The following is an 18,110-nucleotide window of genomic DNA, read 5'->3' as shown; positions in this document are numbered from 1 at the left end:
TTCCAAGTTGGTGAACAGCAACCAGATGACTTGCCGTAGAAACAGGCCAGGGAGAGAGAAGCATGCTTGTCTTTATTCTGCAGTCCATCTTTAACTGGAAGACTAGCATAATTTAGCACATTCTTGAACTGTAATTCTAAAGTAAAAGAGAAAAAATAACTCCTGGTGGGTGCTGTTCCTATTTTATGTCCTTTTGGAAGAGAGGCTTATCTCGTCCTTTCTCCCTGAGAACATTCAGTTTCATTGTTCTCTTCCCAGTCAAACCAGAATTGTTTTGGCAGGATATGTGGCTGACTCTCATTTATAATGATGATAATAGCAACATTCTCTCCTGCAGCTACTTGCTTCTATCAGTATGCCTCACAGAAGACTGGAAAAACCTGACAGTTGTGGCCCAATTACACCTGCTTTTCAAATGTATAGAGGACTGACCTTCAGGATTGTATCAGAGGACTTTCAATATGAGGGCACTTTTATATAGTACCAGGCTTTAAAAGATATATTTACCTAAGTCTTTTCAAACCAAGAATTCTATTATAAGCATGCAATCAGTTCGCAGGGCCTATGGTGACAAAGTAAATAAATAGTGATTATATGTTGAACTCCAATTATGAAAATTTGTGCACTGGTATTTAAATAATGGGTTGGACTAGATGCCCTTTAAGATTTGTTTCAGTATTAAGAATCTTATGCTTTGTGGTTATTGTATTACTGCCAAAAAGAAAATATGGCCGATTTAATGTACTCTAAGATCAGTGGAAATAAAAACAAGATGGGTCTATTTTAGTTTCTATAAATCTTTTATTCTGGATAATTACTTTGTGGAATAAATAGTATGTGATAGATACTTTATTTCCTAACAACCTAACCTGACTAATCTTAGTTTTATAGATAAGCCTTTATTTCCTCGTTGTTAGATTTTTTTGTATTCTAGTGATAACCTTTCGTTTATTTATTTATTTATTTATTTATTTATTTATTTATTTATTTATTTTATAGGTACTGTTCAAGAAGCTGGGACATTATTAGCCAGTAAGAATGTTCGTGTCAACTGTTTGGATGAGGTAAAATTTTTTAAAAGTTTAATAAAGTGTTTTGCTACCTGTGAGAATGGACAATATATGAAATCTAATAAGAATTGTCTTTCTAGAATTTGTTCTCAAGTTATGCTTATATCTAAACCAAATGTAAGCAGACAATCCACAAAAGACAAAGAAGCATGTAAAGACATGTTTAGTTGTATTAGTAATCAAATAAGTGCAATTAAACCAAAATTATATCATTTCTAGTGAAATGTGGGAAACAGTGGACTTTTATATGCTAATGAATCCCATATAATATAAGCCTAATATGCAAATCAACTGAATGGCGGAACAGCTGGTCGGTGGGGGGCAGGGCTGGCGAGTGGGCAGCACCAGGCCAGCCAAGGTGGGTGCCAGCGGGCAGAGGAAGGGGACGGCGATCAGGAGGCAGCAGTGGAGTGGCGATTGGGGGGCCACTGCCCGCTCACTGGCTGGCACTGTCCCCCCATCACCCTGCTGGTCACCTCCCGCAGAGGGAGGCCACCGGTGGTGGCAGGGCGATTGGGGGTGGGGCTGGCCACTCGCCCGCCGGCGCTGTCTCCAATCGCCCGCGGGTTGCCTCCCTTGGAGGGAGGCCAGACAGCGGCTTAGGGGAGCGCGGGCCTAAGCTGTCAGTCGGACATCCCCCAAGGGCTCCTGGTCTGCGAGAGGGTGCAGGTGGGGCTGAGGGACCCCCCTGAGTGCACAAATTTTCATGCACTGGGCCTCTAGTTAGATATAAATTGGCATCACATTCTGGAGAAAATTTTAGAATTTGTGTGATTTTTAAATGTATGTACCTTTGATTCAGCAACTCTATTTCTAGGGAAAGGTAACTAAACCTACACTGAGCTTTCTAGAACACTTGCTGTCCAAAACAACTCTGAGATGATGGTAAGGTCTATTCTGAGCTGTCCAATCTCTGCCATTATCTGTGTGTGGTTATTCTGTTACACAGCACAGTTCTAGTGCGAGAAAGTTAGCTCAGTGGTTTCTCATGCAGAAGGGAAGGGGTTTTGTTAACCCTTTACCCCCACATGTCTAGCAAACTTAATAACAGACAAAATAGAGTTTAAAGCAAAAAAATACTTAATAGGTCAAAAATTTTTCTTATATATTAAATTAATAATCTACCAAGAACATATCAGTCTTAAGCCTTCACTTATGAACTTTAAAGCTTTGATGTTCATAAAAAAAGAAAATTGAAAGGAGAAATTTGTAAGACCACAATAGCACCTTTCAGAAACCAACAGATTAAGTAGAAAAAAAGTAATTCAGAGACAGAAAATGTGGATAACCTAAATGTGTGCTATGTATAAGATAGAAAAAAATAGTATATTTTCTTTTTACATGGAACATTGCTAATTAGTCTATGTATTACATACTATTTTTAAAGGAAATTTTAGCTAATTTCGGACAAATTCACCAAATGCAATAGAATACATTGAAAATGAACAAAAATATGATCCAGATAATAAAACATATAACCTGAAATTAAAAAAAAATTTGAAGTAATTCTTGGGTAAAAGAAGAAATAGAAGTAAAAATTGCCTACTATTTAGAACTGAAAACACTACATCCATCAAAAATTTGATGTGGGAAAAAATACATTGGGTTATGACACAAACAGGTTCAGAGATTGCATAGCAAATGGCATGATTGGAATAGCTCACTGCCTCTTTGGAAAGATATTCTCTCATTGGTTGACTCTGAAAACCAATCATTGCTAAGACGACAGCTGGTAAACAAGAAACACCAAAGAGAAAAGCAAAATGAAAGAAACAAAACACTTGTTTTTTTAATGAGAAGAAGTGGAGTATCTGGAAGCAGGGAGACAAACATGAATGGGCTTATGTGGTTAACAGAGATGACAGTTTAAAACACAAGCATACATAAAAAAATGAGGTCATTTTGTAATATAAGATCCAAAAGCTTTGCACATCTCCTTTGCTCATAAGCATATTATCACATTGTGTTGAAAGCTAATTAAATTTTTTTTTTTTTAAATTATAGGGCAGTTCTGTACTCTTGGGGTCATTCACTCAGCCTGAGAACCTGTCATTGTAGGTTGGATTGCTGAGTGACTGAATGTCCATCTGTTGTGTCCTTTCTTCCTCCCCAGGCTACATACCAGCTTCTTATGTAGAGGTTATATCATCCTTTAGGGGTTACCACCCTAATGCTCTGAATACATTTTTGCCTCCTTCAAAAGGTAATGAGCATATAGTCCATTCCCACTCCCTTAAAGGTGCCTCTGTACATTGAGATTCTGATGACTCACACCCACCCAAACCAGTCCCAACATTTAAATACCACATCCACCCAACTAGGGGACTCTTAAAGTTAGAGTCTTATCATTTTTCCATTACTACTCTCAAGAAACTTTGACTACTCCCATTAAGTTGCCTCTTGTATAGCCACCTGAAAGGTCCCACCTTCCCTATAATTCTCATATCAACAGGCCTTTGAGAATATTGATGGCTGTGTTCAAAATAATAATCTGCAATCACCAGGAACAATTCAAATTATGTTAGCATTCTAAGATTTACAAAAGTAAGAGATTATATGTTTTAGAGAGGTTTTCATCCAAAACAACTTTGAAATTCCAGCACTTGTAGAATTTAGAGTATTCTTGTTTACTGAAAAAATTAACTTACAGGAAACAGCTTGCTCATTTATCTACCAAATAGTATTAGGTACCCAGAACCCAGTACCCAGGTTGGCTGTTTTATTGGATATGTGAAAACATGTGGAGACTAACAGGGTAGTCTAGTGCAGTGGTCGGCAAACTCATTAGTCAACAGAACCAAATATCAACAGTACCTTTTGAGAGCCAAATTTTTTAAACTTAAACTTCTTCTAATGCCACTTCTTCAAAATAGACTCACCCAGGCTGTGGTATTTTGTGGAAGAGCCACACTCAAGGGGCCAGAGAGCCGCATGTGGCTCGTGAACTGCAGTTTGCCGACCATGGGTCTAGTGTAAATACTACCAACCATTTCTCCATATTCATACAATATATATATATATATGAACAAATCATGTATATGATCAAAATATAAATGTAGTTTGAGAGAGCATTGTTTTAAAAATGATACCACTATAATGTACATTTGCTCCATCTTGTTTTTCTCATACTTGACTCAATTTTCCCTTGGTAGGCATTCTATTTATTTTGAGTTTTTTTCCTTATTATTGTTTTTAATGCATTTGTATCTGCTTGTTCATTTGTTTCCCCAGGAACTAAGAATGTGTGGTAGAGATGAGAGCCCTGGGTTTTGGTCCCTGCCCTGGCCATTTGAGTAGTTATGTGAGGATGAGCAAATCTTCTCTGAGTCTACTTGCTAATCTGTAAAAAATAAAAATAATAAAGTAATAACACCATCTTTTTTCCTCAGCAGTTCATGGAAGATCCAAGTGTGGAAGTGAATGTAAAAATACTTTATAGATTGTAAAGATGATTTTATTAATTCATGTTTGTTTTTAATTTAATTATAGGATTGTGCATAGGTAACTTAAGACAAATAAGTAAAATTAATACATTTTTTCCTTTCTATTACAGAATGGAATGACTCCTTTAATGCATGCTGCATATAAAGGAAAACTTGATATGTGCAAATTACTTTTGCGACATGGAGCTGATGTCAATTGTCATCAACATGAACACGGATACACAGCCCTCATGTTTGCTGCACTTTCTGGTGAAGTTTTAGTATTTATTCTAATACTAGAGGCCTGGTGCACAAAATTCAGGCACCGGTACAGTCCTTAGGCCTGGCCTGTGATCAGGGCCATCTTACCCAGCTGCTGGCTGCCGGCCCCGCCCCCTGCTGCCACCCACCCCCAGTTTCCCGTTCACCATCGGGTGGCCAGGGGGAGGGACCGAGAGGTTGGCCATTCCCACACACTCACCGGCCCTGTCCCCACCGCGGGTCGCCCTCTGTGTGTGGAGTGACTGACGGGGCGGGGGCCTTGGCCTGGTGCCACCCGCATCCCCCACCACCCACCCCCAGGTCCCTGTTTGCCATTGCGTGATGGGAGCCTGCCAGCCAGGGAAAGGGACCAAGAGGTGGTCAGTATGCCTCATAATGACTGGTCAAGCAGTCGTTCTGTGGTCGTTCTGCCATTAGGGTCAATTTGCATATTACCCTTTTATTATATAAGATATTGTTAGTTACCTACACAAATTTATTGTAAGTACATATATACTTTCAAATGAAATGCATTTTTATTATAGTAATTTTAAGGTCAATTCTAATGGAAAATAATGGTGGGAATTGGTTTTTGAAAAATTGTATCTGAAATGTATAGTTACTTTGGTGATTTCTTTTTAATTTAAATCAATTGATTCTTTGTATTGATAACATAGATAACATACTGTGTGGGACAAGAGTAGATTTGCAGTTGTGAGTACACGAAATAGAGTTTATTCTTGTATTGTTATTTGTTAGTTATTGTACCATTTTCCATATGAACAACTGTAAACCTACTCTTGCCCACCCCGTATACCCCGTATTTTGTCTAGAGTTGAGAAGCCGGATCAGTTATTTCTTTCAAGTTGGTTCTTTTGATGTTGTATATCTTGTTCTCTTGAGAAAAGAGCTGTTCTGCTGGAGCTGTGTGTTTGTTTCACTGGCATTTATATACTAAATAGGATGATCTATTTAGAAATTGACTCATGTTGCTTATGATTTGCTAAAGAAAGACAGTTGGGAAATATTACCTAAAATTAAGTGGAGTTATGTGAAATTGTTGCCATTTTTTAAGGAACTGAAGATGGACTATAATATTATATTTTAAAAGCAGTAATCTGTATCTTATATTTCTAGAATTGAAAAGCATTTCTAAGCATGGCATAAAATATAGAATTCAAAAGGACAACTACTTTGATTACGTATAATTTTAAAATTCCTAGTTATATATAGTTAAAATACAAATGAAAAACTAAGGAAAATACTACACATCTTAAAGGGTCACATTATTATATATGAAAAGTTCTTATTAATCAATTAGAAATGGCAAATACTGCAGTAGAAAATGAAACAGAAAATTGAAAAAAATAAAGAAGTACAACTGGCTAACAAACAGATTATTTCTCACCACATTGGCAGAGGTTAAGGAAGAATGACAATGCCCAGCATTGGCATAGGAACTTTTTTGCACTGTTTTCAGGCATGCACATCAGCCCAGCCTTGCTGGAAGGCAGCCTGAAAAAATGCATTTAAAATATGTGTAACCTTTGCTCCCACAGTATTTTTCCAGGAACTGTTCCTAAGGAAATTGTAGTTCAAACTGCAAAAATTAATGGAAAATGCTGTTCACTGAGTACAGTTTATAATAGCTAAATATCTGTAATGATTCCATGAGTAATAGAATGAAAATAGAATAAATGGAAATGATGGAAATCGAGAAAAAATTATAGAAAACTAGACCCCCAAACTGTTAATAGTTGTCCCAGGGCCTGAAGGTGTGAAGGATGGGATGGGTTAGTAGATATTAAGTAAAAACTTATATTCATTTATGTTTTTATTTTGACTTTGTACTAAACATTATCATTAGGAAAAATAAATATATTTTGTTCAATTAAAAAAAAGTGATGTTTCTACTCAATTTTTGTATTGCCTGATGATTTTTCTAGAAGACAAGTTTAATTTCTAATGGGTTCTTCTAGCATTTTACTCTTTACTGTAGTTATGATTTATATTTTGGAAAAAGGTGAAAATATCCAAATAAATGAAAACCTGTTTATGGCAAAAAAGGTTACAGATAATTTGATAGGGAGTATTTGAATTGCACATTCCTTAGTATTAACAAACATGTTCCCTTTAAAAACTCTAGGTAATAAAGACATCACGTGGGCAATGTTGGAAGCTGGTGCCGAGACAGATGTTGTCAACTCGGTAGGAAGGACAGCAGCTCAGATGGCAGCCTTTGTGGGTGAGTTATTTTATGGCAGTTTTATATAAGGTTATACCCCAAATTTTCTCCATGGAAAGAATACTTCTTTACTTCTCATAGAACAAATACTGTCATGTTTATTTAAAAAAAAAAATGTTTTTAGCCCACTAGGTTTTGTCTAACTTAATGAAATACCCATGGTACTTTGGAGAAAATGAACCAGCTCTGTTTAATGTCCACTTTGTAAGATACAAAGAATGGTGTAGCTATTTTAGTTGTAGTCAAATGCTTTGAATATTTATTTCTTTAAAGGAAGTAGTTCAATGTATAAGATCATGAGCTGTGAAGCCAACAGTCTTCCGTTTAAACTGGAGGCCCAGTGTGCAGGAAATCATGTGCAGTTAGGGTCCCTAGGCCATCTTCTGCCCATTTGCCAGTCCCTGCTGCCACCCCCGGTTCGCCGTGGTTCCCCGATCGCAGCAGTTCCTGGATCGCAGCATGGCTCCAGTTCCCCAGAGCCTGTGGGCCAGGGGGAGGGACCAAGAGATTGTCATTCCGCCTGCTCGCCAGTCCCACCCCGCTGCTCCATTCCCGTGGTTCCCCGTTCACCATGCTGCGATGGGAGACTGGGCCAGGGGAGAGGGACGGAGAGGTGCTCAGTGCACCTCATGGTGACCAGTCCTTTGGTCGTCCTGGTTGGCATGGACACTGGCTTTTTATATATATAGATTCTGGCTGTGTCACTCAAGAGCATGTTATTTAATGATTCTGACTTTCAGTTTCCTCATTATAACATGTTTACCTTAGTACATGGTTACAGAAAGAATCAAATGAGATAATAGAGCTTTACAAGTAAGTAAATGAATGCCATAGTTACTGTTGTTAATAATAATTATAACAGCCGAAACCGGTTTGGCTCTGTGGATAGAGCGTCGGCTTGCGGACTGAAAGGTCCCGGGTTCGATTCTGGTCAAGGGCATGTACCTTGGTTGCAGGCACATCCCCGGTGGGAGGTGTGCAGGAGGCAGCTGATCGATGTTTCTCTCTCATCGATGTTTCTAGCTCTCTATCTCTCTCCCTTTCTCTCTGTAAAATATCAATAAAATATATTTAAAAAAAAAAAAAATAATAATAATTATAACAATGCAATTCTTTTATAGGAAGAAGCATTAATAATATAATATATAGCTGCTTCATTAGCCTCATCAACACAAATATTTATTGTGTGTGGCCAATATTTCTTGATGTGTTAATCCTGTTACTGGACATAATGTAGAGGGTTTACTAGTGGAAGAAAGTGGGAGTGAATATTGGATCATTGGTAGTTTGGCCACACTAAATTGGCAGTTAGGAGAGTCCATTAATAGAAAAGCTATAAACATCTGATATATAGGGAGTGCAGTAAATGGCTTTGTGAGGACTAATAATTCATTAAACAAATACGTAATGTTCACAATCTATATACCAAGCATCACTCTAGGTGCTTTGGTCACATTGGTGAACAAGACAGAGGCTGTTCATGTGTTCATGGCACTTGAGGCCAATAGTGGTAATGGGCATTGTGAAATAGCTTACGCTAAGGGACTACTTAAGAGTTCCATAGAAACGCATCAAAAAGAGGGATCTTCTATCCTTATTCTAAGAGGGTTTTGAGAGAAATAACATTTAAGATAGAATGGAAAGTAGTCAGATTTGGGGTATCATAACTGTATATTTTGTTAAATTTTACTGTCAATTTATAAAACTACTAATAGTAGCTACCATTGGTCAAGTCGGACAGTCATGCAGTCACTTTATGATAGCTCCATGAGAACAAGTATTATTTTAATTCAGTTTCAGGAGGATTGGAGAAAGGTATGGCTTTGTTGTGCAAGCTTCAGAGAAATACTTATCTCCCATAGCTATTGATTTTTTTCCTGGTCATTTTTATAAGTCTCCTGGGTTTTATAGCTATTCAGTTTTGTTTTAGTTTCTATTTGAATTAGCTTCAGGCTTCAAAGTAACAAGAAATAATAATAATGATAATTGGCATGTATTGTTTTTTTAATGGAAATATTTTCAGCTTTTCACTTATTATGATTTGCTTTTGGTTTTATCATTACATAATGCCACTCTGTCTTAAATTTTATTTCTAATTTTTCTGATAATATAGCCATTTCTGATTTTTGTTTTTAATATTTTGTCAATATCTCTTTGCCCATCCTTTTGTTTTCAATCTTTATTATTTCATAACTAGTATTATACCTATATTATTTACAAACATACTAGAGGCCTGGTGCACGGATTTGTGCACTGATGGGGTCCTTCGGCCTGGCCTGCGGGGATCAGGCTAAAACTGGCTCTCCAACATCCCCCGAGGGGTACTGGATTGTGAGAGGGCACAGGCCAGGCTGAGGGACCCCACCAGTACACGAATCATGCACAGGCCTCTAGTATGCATATAAGATCTTTGATTAATCTCTTCCTGCCCTCCCCCTCTCCCCCCTTCCCTTTAAGATTCATCAGTTTCCATGCCTGTTCTTTCCGCTCCTGCATTGAGCATCTGCCCCCTGGTGGTCAGTGCACGTCATAGCTACCGGTCAGATGGTCGAACGGTCAGCCGGTCACTTAGGCTTTTATATATATAGATAGGTGGATTCTGTTTTATAACTCAAAAGATATTTTCTCTCTTTTAAAAGGTATTCGTTCAGCTTATGCATATTTCACGTAATTACTGATAAACTTAATTGCCTCCTCTCTTTTACTCTTTTACCTCAGTTTTTTACTCTGCATTTCACTTGGTAGTTTTGTGTGTGTGTGTGTGTGTGTGTGTGTGTGTGTGTGTGTGTGTGTGTTTCTCAATGTGATTGTCTGGTTACCTTAGAGTACATTTTATTTCTTCTTTTATTGACTTGAATGATCAGGGTGGGGGAAGAACTTATATGCATATATGCATAATCCATTGACACTGACAGTAGTTCAGTTAAGGCCTGGGGTATGTGTGTGGGCAGGGTGAGGAGATCAGTGGGGAAAAAGAATGGGAAATTTGTAATACTTTCAACAATAAAGATACATTTTTTTAAAAAGAGTATTTCCCATTCCACTAGTGCTTACTTTCCTATTCACAACACTCCTTATTAAACCTATAGTTCTCAGTTATCATCTAAAAATAACTGAGTACAAAGAACAAAACTATACTCTGTGCCCCACCCCCTAAGGGCTGTATTTACCCATTTAGCTGCCCCAACAAGAGGAAAACCTTAAAACTAAATTATTTCTTCACATCCTCTGTTTTGGTTTTATAGCCAACAGGACTTTTCTTTCCTCTGCCATCACTAGCTATGGACTTTGCTGAGAGTGTAACATTTTTAGTACCAACATGTTAGGAGAGTGTACCTCCTAGTGCAGCCGTGGGCAAACTACGGCCCGCGGGCCGGATCCGGCTGTTCTATCCGGTTCTCTTGCTCTCCCCTCCGCTCCTTTACTTTGAATTTATATTAGTTCACACAAACACTCCATCCATGCTTTTGTTCTGGCCCTCCGGTCCAGTTTAAGAACCCATTGTGGCCCTCGAGTCAAAAAGTTTGCCCACCCCTGTCCTAGTGTATTACTTCTTTCAGTAATTCCCATGGTCAGCAGTATATACTAACTAGTAGCCCTGCACACGAATCCATGCGCCAGTAAGTTGCTGCCGCCCTCCTGTAGCTCTCTGCCTGCTGTCCTGCTCCCCTGTAGCTCCCCCCGCCCCCCTTAGCTTGCTGCCCTGCCCCCTCCTGTAGCTCTCTGCCTCCTGTTTGCTTGCTGCCCTGCCCTGTCCTGTAGCTCTCCGCCACCTGCTTGTAGTTTACCAGGTCCATGATCCAGTGGTTATGAGGTTGGTCGTTACACCTCACAGTGTAACAGATAGTTAGCATATTCCTCTCTTATTATATAGGATTCCTCATTCATACTCACCACCCATTCCGATGATCTCTGCTGCCAAGGCTGTTGTTCTCCACTGTTCCCTCTTTCTTCTTGCTCCACTTAGGTTTTAGTGACAGACCTTCTCAGATGGTATGTAGGTTGTATTTTGTTTGAAACTCATCATAACCAAAACTTTCTTTCTCTCTGAAGAATGTGAGTCATATCTTGTCTAGTTTCATGATTGATGTACTGTCATTCTTTTCTCGCAATCACATGTAGCAGTTACTCCACAGTTTTCCTGATCCTGATTTTGCAAATGGGAATTTGATTTATTTTCCTTTATAAATTGTTCATTTACCAATGTGGAAGCTTCCCCCAACTCCCAGCATTTGTTTTGTATATGAATATTACTGCTTCATTAGTATGCATTCAAAACTCATAAATTAAAAACCAGTAAAACTACTTAATACTTTTGACTATAAAAATTTAAATATAAATTAAGTGAAAATTTATATTTATAATCATAAACTTTAAATATATATCATTCTAATATAAATTATTGGCAGATTAGTTAAACTTAAATGTCAAAATAATCTCAGCACTACCTGAAATGAAAGAGATTAATCTTTTAAAAAGTAACATAATATTTGTTCTTTCTACCAAAGATGTAATCTTAAGAAGCCCCCAGTCCTGTGACAGTGTGATTATTATATAGTCAGTATTTTTATATTTTCAACTGCCAACAGGGCTGTTTCTGACTATCCTATTGGGGGACTGATGAGACGATATAGTTACATGCTAATTCTTCATTTTCTTCTCACCCCTATATCTTCAAATCTTCTGATGTCTATTTTCATATATTTTAGGAGCTGTTTCACAACATTTTTTCTTTTAGAACTATTTTTACCACTAGGCATGGCTTAGAGAAATGGCTCAGGGATCTGTGAGAACCATATGTGGTTTCCAGGCTTATGGGAGCAAAAGCTTTTTCTCTAGTTTATTTCACAAAGGCCAGCTTTTCTCCAATTCCAGGGGAGGGGAGATTAGGTTACTAATATGAATACTAATTATTATAAGAAAAGCTCTATCAATTTAAATTTCTGTATAATGAAAGCCAGATGTGATTAGGGAATAATGACCATCATTTGTGTAGGGGTGGAAGAAGAGACATTTAAATTATCAGCAATCTTTGTAAACTATTTAGGGTAAAAAATTATAAGTTGAACACTGCCTTTTTTGTAATCCTCATAATCTTCATACTTAGTAGGTATTCTGTGTCTTTAAAAGGAAATTATTTCTTGACTTCACAAAGCATGCTTTAAATGTTCCCCCAAACCTTTTACCTCTCCTCCTCTTCTCTCCTTTCCTGAAAATTAAAGATGTATGTGCATTTTACCACACAAGAAAACAGAGCAGCATTCATTAACTCAAAAATTGGAAAATGTCTTACTGTGAATAATAAAGTAACAAATTTCCTGTTTTTCTGTTAAAAGGTCAACATGATTGTGTAACTGTAATCAACAATTTCTTTCCTCGAGAGAGACTGGATTATTACACTAAACCCCAGGGACTGGATAAAGAGCCGAAACTGCCCCCAAAGTTGGCAGGCCCACTGCACAAAGTTATCACTACAACAAATCTTCATCCTGTCAAGGTAGTGTAGTGTTTATTGTATTTGCTTTATATTTAAATACTAGAGGCCCAGTGCATGGATTCGTGCACTGGTTGTGGTCCCTCAGCCTGGACTATGCCCTCTCGCAATCCGGCACCCCCAGGGGATGTTGGACTGCCTGTTTCGGCCTGATCCCTGCCTGGCCCGAGGGATGTAGCAGTGTGGGAAGCAGCAGGCAGCCAGGGAGGAGCCCGAGCTGGGCTCAGAGCTTGGAGCTCGGTGCTCCTAACTGCTTGCTGCTCACTCCTAATTGCTTGCTGCTCACTTCTTACTGCTCACTCCTTAGCTCCTTAGCACTGCCATGGAAGCTGGAAAGGCTCCCGCCACCGCCGCTGCGCTTGCCAGCTGTGAGCCCAGCTTCTAGCTGAGTGGTGCTCCTGCTTTGGGAGCGCACTGACCACCAGGGGGCAGCTCCTGTGTTGAGCGTCTGCCCCCTGGTGGTCACTGTGCATCACAGCGACTGGTTGTGCCATTGTAATGGTCACTTAGGCTTTTATATATATAGACTAGAGGCCCAGTGCATGAAAATTCATGCACTGGAGGGGGGTCCTTCAGCTTGGCCTGCCCCCTCTCACAGTCCGGGAGCCCTCAGGGGCAGGAAGTGACCCGGCGGTCAGGGGAAGGTGATGCCCCATCACACCTCTGCTGCTGCCACTGCTGGCAGCACAACCCTCAGCTGGCCCTGGTTACCTGAGCCTCAGGCCAGCCCTGGGTGGCTGGGGGGCTGAGGAGACTGGGTGCCGCCATTTTAGAGGGTGTGGCAGTCAATTAGCATATTTCTTATTGGCTATGGGCACCTCCATCTTTGTGAGGATATGAAGGTCAATTAGCATATCCCCTTTTTATTAGATAGAATTGCTTCTAAGCTGCTCTTATATCTATCTATATAAAACCCTAATATGCAAATCGACTAAACAGTGGAACGACTGGTTGGTAGGTGGCGGGGCCAGCCAAGGCGGGTGCCAGCGGGCAGAGGGGGTGACGACAGCAGCGGCAGGATGATTAGGGGGTGAGGCTGGTGAGTGGGCGGCTCCAGGCCACCAGCCAAGGCAGGTTCCAGTGTGGGTCCCCTATTGATCTGCTGGTCGCCCCACAGATTGGCCCTGATCGCCAGCCAGGCCTAGGGACCCTACCCTATATATTGGGGACAGTCTCTTAGATTTAAAAATTAAAACCTGGCAAGGCTACTCTAACACTGAAAAAACAGGATGATGCAGTGATGACATGCATGGACTCTGGCTTGCACATTTTGTGGTCCGCCCTGATTCTGACACTTATAACTGTGTAACAAAGCCAATTATTTAACTTCTCTCTGCTTTAGTTTTCTACCCATAAGATGGGGAAAATGGTACTACTGCCTCAGAAGGATCATGTTATGTACTAATTTTTATAATCAGGGCAAAGAAAAAGTAGCTGCCCATACAACAGCAAGATGCCTTTCACCTGTATGAAAAATATGGTCACTGGTGCGTGCAGTGTCCCGGATTGCGAGAGGGATGTCTGATTGCTGGTTTAGGCCTGTAAACCAGTAGTTGGACATCCCTTGAGGGGTCCCTGATTGCGAGAGGACGCAGGCAAGGCCTAGGGAGCCCCTCCTCCCTCTGTGCATGAATTTCGTGCACTGGGCCTCTAGTAGGATCATATTGTCTTGGGTTGGGTTTTGTAGATGCAGAGGTTGCAATGGGCTCTTGTTCAGTTGCTACAGTGAAGGAGTGCTCTCATTTGAAACCTGGAGCAGAGTGAAAACTAGAGAGGAAGAAAAGCTAGGCAAAGAGGTGGATTCAGCTGAAGCTTAGCCTCCGCTTCACAGGGAGCTCTGCACTGTTAATGGCTCCAGAGAGGCAGGGAGCCAGGCTTTCACATCAGTCATTGGCTGAGGCCTGTGCCCGGAGGGAAAGGAAGGCCTCCCAGATAGTGCCAAGTCAGGTGGCTCCCATTGGATGAAGGTCCCTGGGGAAGGAGGCAGCTCTGAGCCCAAAGCAGCCAATACTCCCAGCAGCAGGGACCTGGTGCACAGGCCTGGTAGACAGGATCTGGGCGGGGCACCAGCAGCACTGTAATAACTGGCCTTCTACGAAATGTTCTAACATGTAATCATGAACACATTTTTTAATGCAAGTACCTATTTGATGACTTTATGTAATACAGTTCTTAGGTTAAATCACACAGATTTTTAAATTTTGTCGACCAACCCAGAAGTTCAAATGGCTTAGCTGGGGAAACTTCAAGAGCTGTTCTGAACTATTTTCACTGCTGTTTTCTTCACATTTTATATACAGCCTTTCTGTTTGTTTATAAAATAATGTTTAATCAAGCCAAATGAGTATCATTTCTTTAACGAGTCATTACAGGAAACTCCATGTGTGCTATAGTAAGGCTGTCCTTTATCAAATTTCAATGTCTGTTGTAGTTTTCATTCATAATGTATAGATTTGATAGTGATTCAGAGCTGTTAGGTGAGCAGGACAGTATGTTGGGTCAAAAATTGAGATTTTCCCTTAATACAAGGTATTGCTATACTCTAGTGAAATAGATTTCCTTAGAAGCCTATTACAAAAGAGGAATCTATGGAGTAAATGGAACACCATTAATATAAGTGAACAATTCTCATAAGCCTTTTTGATGGTGCACACTCATTTGAAGATATAAGTTCCAAATTGTATATAATCTTATTACTTTAGTGATGCATCCCTTTACTTATAGACTTTGAAGCTCAAGAAACAAATGAATGAACAAAATACCTGTTATTTGGTCCTTCACTCCAATTAATTTTCTGGGCCATCAGTAGAGATGATAAACTAGCAGATCTTTCCTATAAGACTGACAGGTAGAGTCTATGCTGTTTTTATTTTCCAAAACTTAAATGTTTTCTGTAACATTCTGAAAAAAACACTATAGGCAAACTTGTGATCCTATGTAGGCAAAAAAGAAATTCAGCTGTGAATCACATGTTTGCATTTCTACTGGAGAATGTATGGGCCTTAGAATTTAATCTTTAACAAATATTTAGCCTCTTCTGATTCAGTAGTTCTTGTCCACCCACCACACAGGTGGCAGCAACTACACCACCATGGCATTCTTTGTTTTGGCGGGGAGGGGACAGGCTGGGATGAGAAGTAGGGTTTTTCCTAGGAACACAGTATTTCTCAATGTAGAGAATGTGTTGTTTTACAGAGCCTGTTGTCTCCCCTCTAGCCTGAGAATTATTGGACATTCTGGTTTAGATTGATTTGAAGAAGTTCCTGCATTTTTATCTTTGTTTCCACCCCCTTGAGACTGCAGTAATTTCAGTTGTACAATAATGGAGTCTGTGGAATAATTTTTGATGTTTACATGGAAACTAGTCTCTCAGAGTTAAATGTCCTAAGAATTATGGCACCTCCAATTATTTTGAGTAAATCAGATTAAGAGCATATTTATACAGGTAATAAATTATAAAAGTATATAAACTGAAATAGCCTTCATTATATTTTTTAGAGCATTTGGTTTTATAAGAGCTACTATACTATGATTATAGTACCTTCCTTCAGAGCAGACCTGGCTTTTTATATGGATAAATGCTCTATTCACTTGAAAACCTTTCTTTTATTCACACTTTGAATAATAGCTACCCAGTTGCTTTTGTGTTGGCCCATTTTCATTGCTTTACCCCTTTTCAAACTAGCATTGGTCTTCAAAGGGAGCCTTATAAAAATGTAATTAACAGCCACTCTATAAAGCTAAAGACCTTTAAAAATACGCACAGAAATCCTCAATACACAATTCATCCATTTGCTGCAGTGCACCCGACACAGCTACACAGCATTGAGGTTAAGTGCCTGCTACAGTAATAAGGACGTTTGTTTTCAACAGGGACTTGGGGAATTGTGCTGCTGCCCAGAATACAGAGGTTAGGAAGGAGAAAATCAGGTTCACAGGAAAAATGACAAGAGTTGAACAGGGCCTCTCAGTGGTTAGAAGGCAGATATGCGCCAGTGAGCCCATTTTTTATTGTTAAATGATTTTTTAAGCTTAGAATTGTTCAAAATGAAAAAAAAAAAAAGAATTCAAAATGCCGCTGTCTAAACATATTCTAAGGTAGCCATTCTCTGGGAGTTGAGCTATATCTGCTTTTTATACCTGTAAGAATATACTTATTTCTTCATAATAATTAATAATAAGGATTTTCTTTATAATATATTAATTTTTAACATCACAGAGATTAAAGGGAGCAAATTAGTTCCAGTATTATCATTTTGTGTGCAGCTATGTAAATGTTTCTATAAGCTCATGGTAGAGCTGTGGTGATGTAACATTTTTTTGTGTATATTGCTGTATATTATGAAATAAATAAAGCCTAATACCTTAACAAAAAACCATTAATCTGGATTCTGTTTGAGGTTTTTTTGAAGATCTTGGTTTAAGATCCTATGCTTTCATTATAAATGCTGTATACAAAAGTATTGAATAAACATCTTCAAATGATTGTAGTTGACTGCAGAAATATAAATAACTAATTCATGCGTCTTCACTACCACAGTTAAATTTTGATATGTGTTATGGTAGGGAAAGTTGTCAGCAAATTTACCAATGGGGATTCTAATTATACTTATTTCATGAACTCTAATAATTGATTATTGAGTGCTATATTTTAAGTAAAATACAAGATTATATATTAATCTAGTATTGTAAAAATAGTTTCAATTTCACAAGAACACTTAATCTGCGTATATAAAACTTCCAAGTAGGAGGCTAGGCCCGTGTTTTACTTAAGTTAACAAATTATCTTTCTTCATGTCTAAAGAAAAGGATCTAATTCATGAAATCTACTGCCTGTTCTTCCCTAACATTTACATTATCTGGAATAGGTATTTAGCTATAACATGTTGGTTAACAAATACTGACTTTCTGCTCAGTGTATGCAATTGTGCCCATGTTATACACATGTTTACATTACTGTTATGCCACTGGATTTTTACAGCTGTTCTCTGCAGACCTACTGCATGTTATCTACCTTATAACAAAGACGGTAAAAAAATACTCCTCACTACACTAAGTTTAAGCTTAATTTGAGCATATCTGGGAAGTTTGGGACTCAAAGCATCAGATTTAATCACTCTAATATTCCTCCTTTTAAAGCTATTTTTGCTTTCCTTTTTTATCTATTTTCATTATTGTGGATGCTAGAAGATATAGGGAAAATCTCCACAGAGAAATGTAGTTAATCAGAAAATAATACATCTTTCATTTATAGACTTATTTCTATAAAAATGTCATTTCCTTAAAATTAGTAAGAATTAATGAGAGTTGTAATTCTTTTAGCCATGAAATTCTAAAGCTCAGTGATTTTAACTAAAAGAAGTGACCACTTGTTGATTTGATTCTATATATAAAGGGTGTGCAAATATACCATTTTTATCTTTGTAAAAGTACTTTTAACAGATACTGAAACCGTGACTCTGAGTAGCCAGCTAACACTGTGGATGGCAGCTCACGTAACTTTGACATAAAAAGTTCAAAAGATTCCAAAACATCAGAGTCCTTCTGTATTAGTTTTGTAACTTTGATCAAGGCCATTTGCATTCTAATTTGAATTAACGTAGTAAGTCTGTAGCTGT

At 38.7% G+C, this 18,110-nt stretch overlaps 1 protein-coding gene across 2 annotated transcripts in view; it reads left to right on the top strand.

The window, feature by feature from the left end:
- ANKMY2 (ankyrin repeat and MYND domain containing 2) overlaps positions 1-18,110 on the top strand; it is a 35,540-nt gene that overhangs the window by 6,733 nt on the left and 10,697 nt on the right. For both annotated transcript variants that reach the window (XM_080665303.1, XM_080665302.1), the window contains exons 2-5: positions 1,000-1,064; positions 4,624-4,762; positions 6,900-6,998; positions 12,335-12,495. In XM_080665303.1, the coding sequence (XP_080521429.1) occupies positions 1,000-1,064; positions 4,624-4,762; positions 6,900-6,998; positions 12,335-12,495 (464 nt within the window). The remainder of the gene's footprint in view (positions 1-999; positions 1,065-4,623; positions 4,763-6,899; positions 6,999-12,334; positions 12,496-18,110) is intronic.

The sequence above is a fragment of the Plecotus auritus genome, assembly GCF_963455305.1.
Source record: "Plecotus auritus genome assembly, chromosome: 4".
In the NCBI taxonomy this organism is placed as follows: Eukaryota; Metazoa; Chordata; class Mammalia; order Chiroptera; family Vespertilionidae; genus Plecotus; species Plecotus auritus.
Note: the sequence above shows the minus strand (reverse complement) of the source record. Positions and strands in the feature narration are given on the sequence as shown.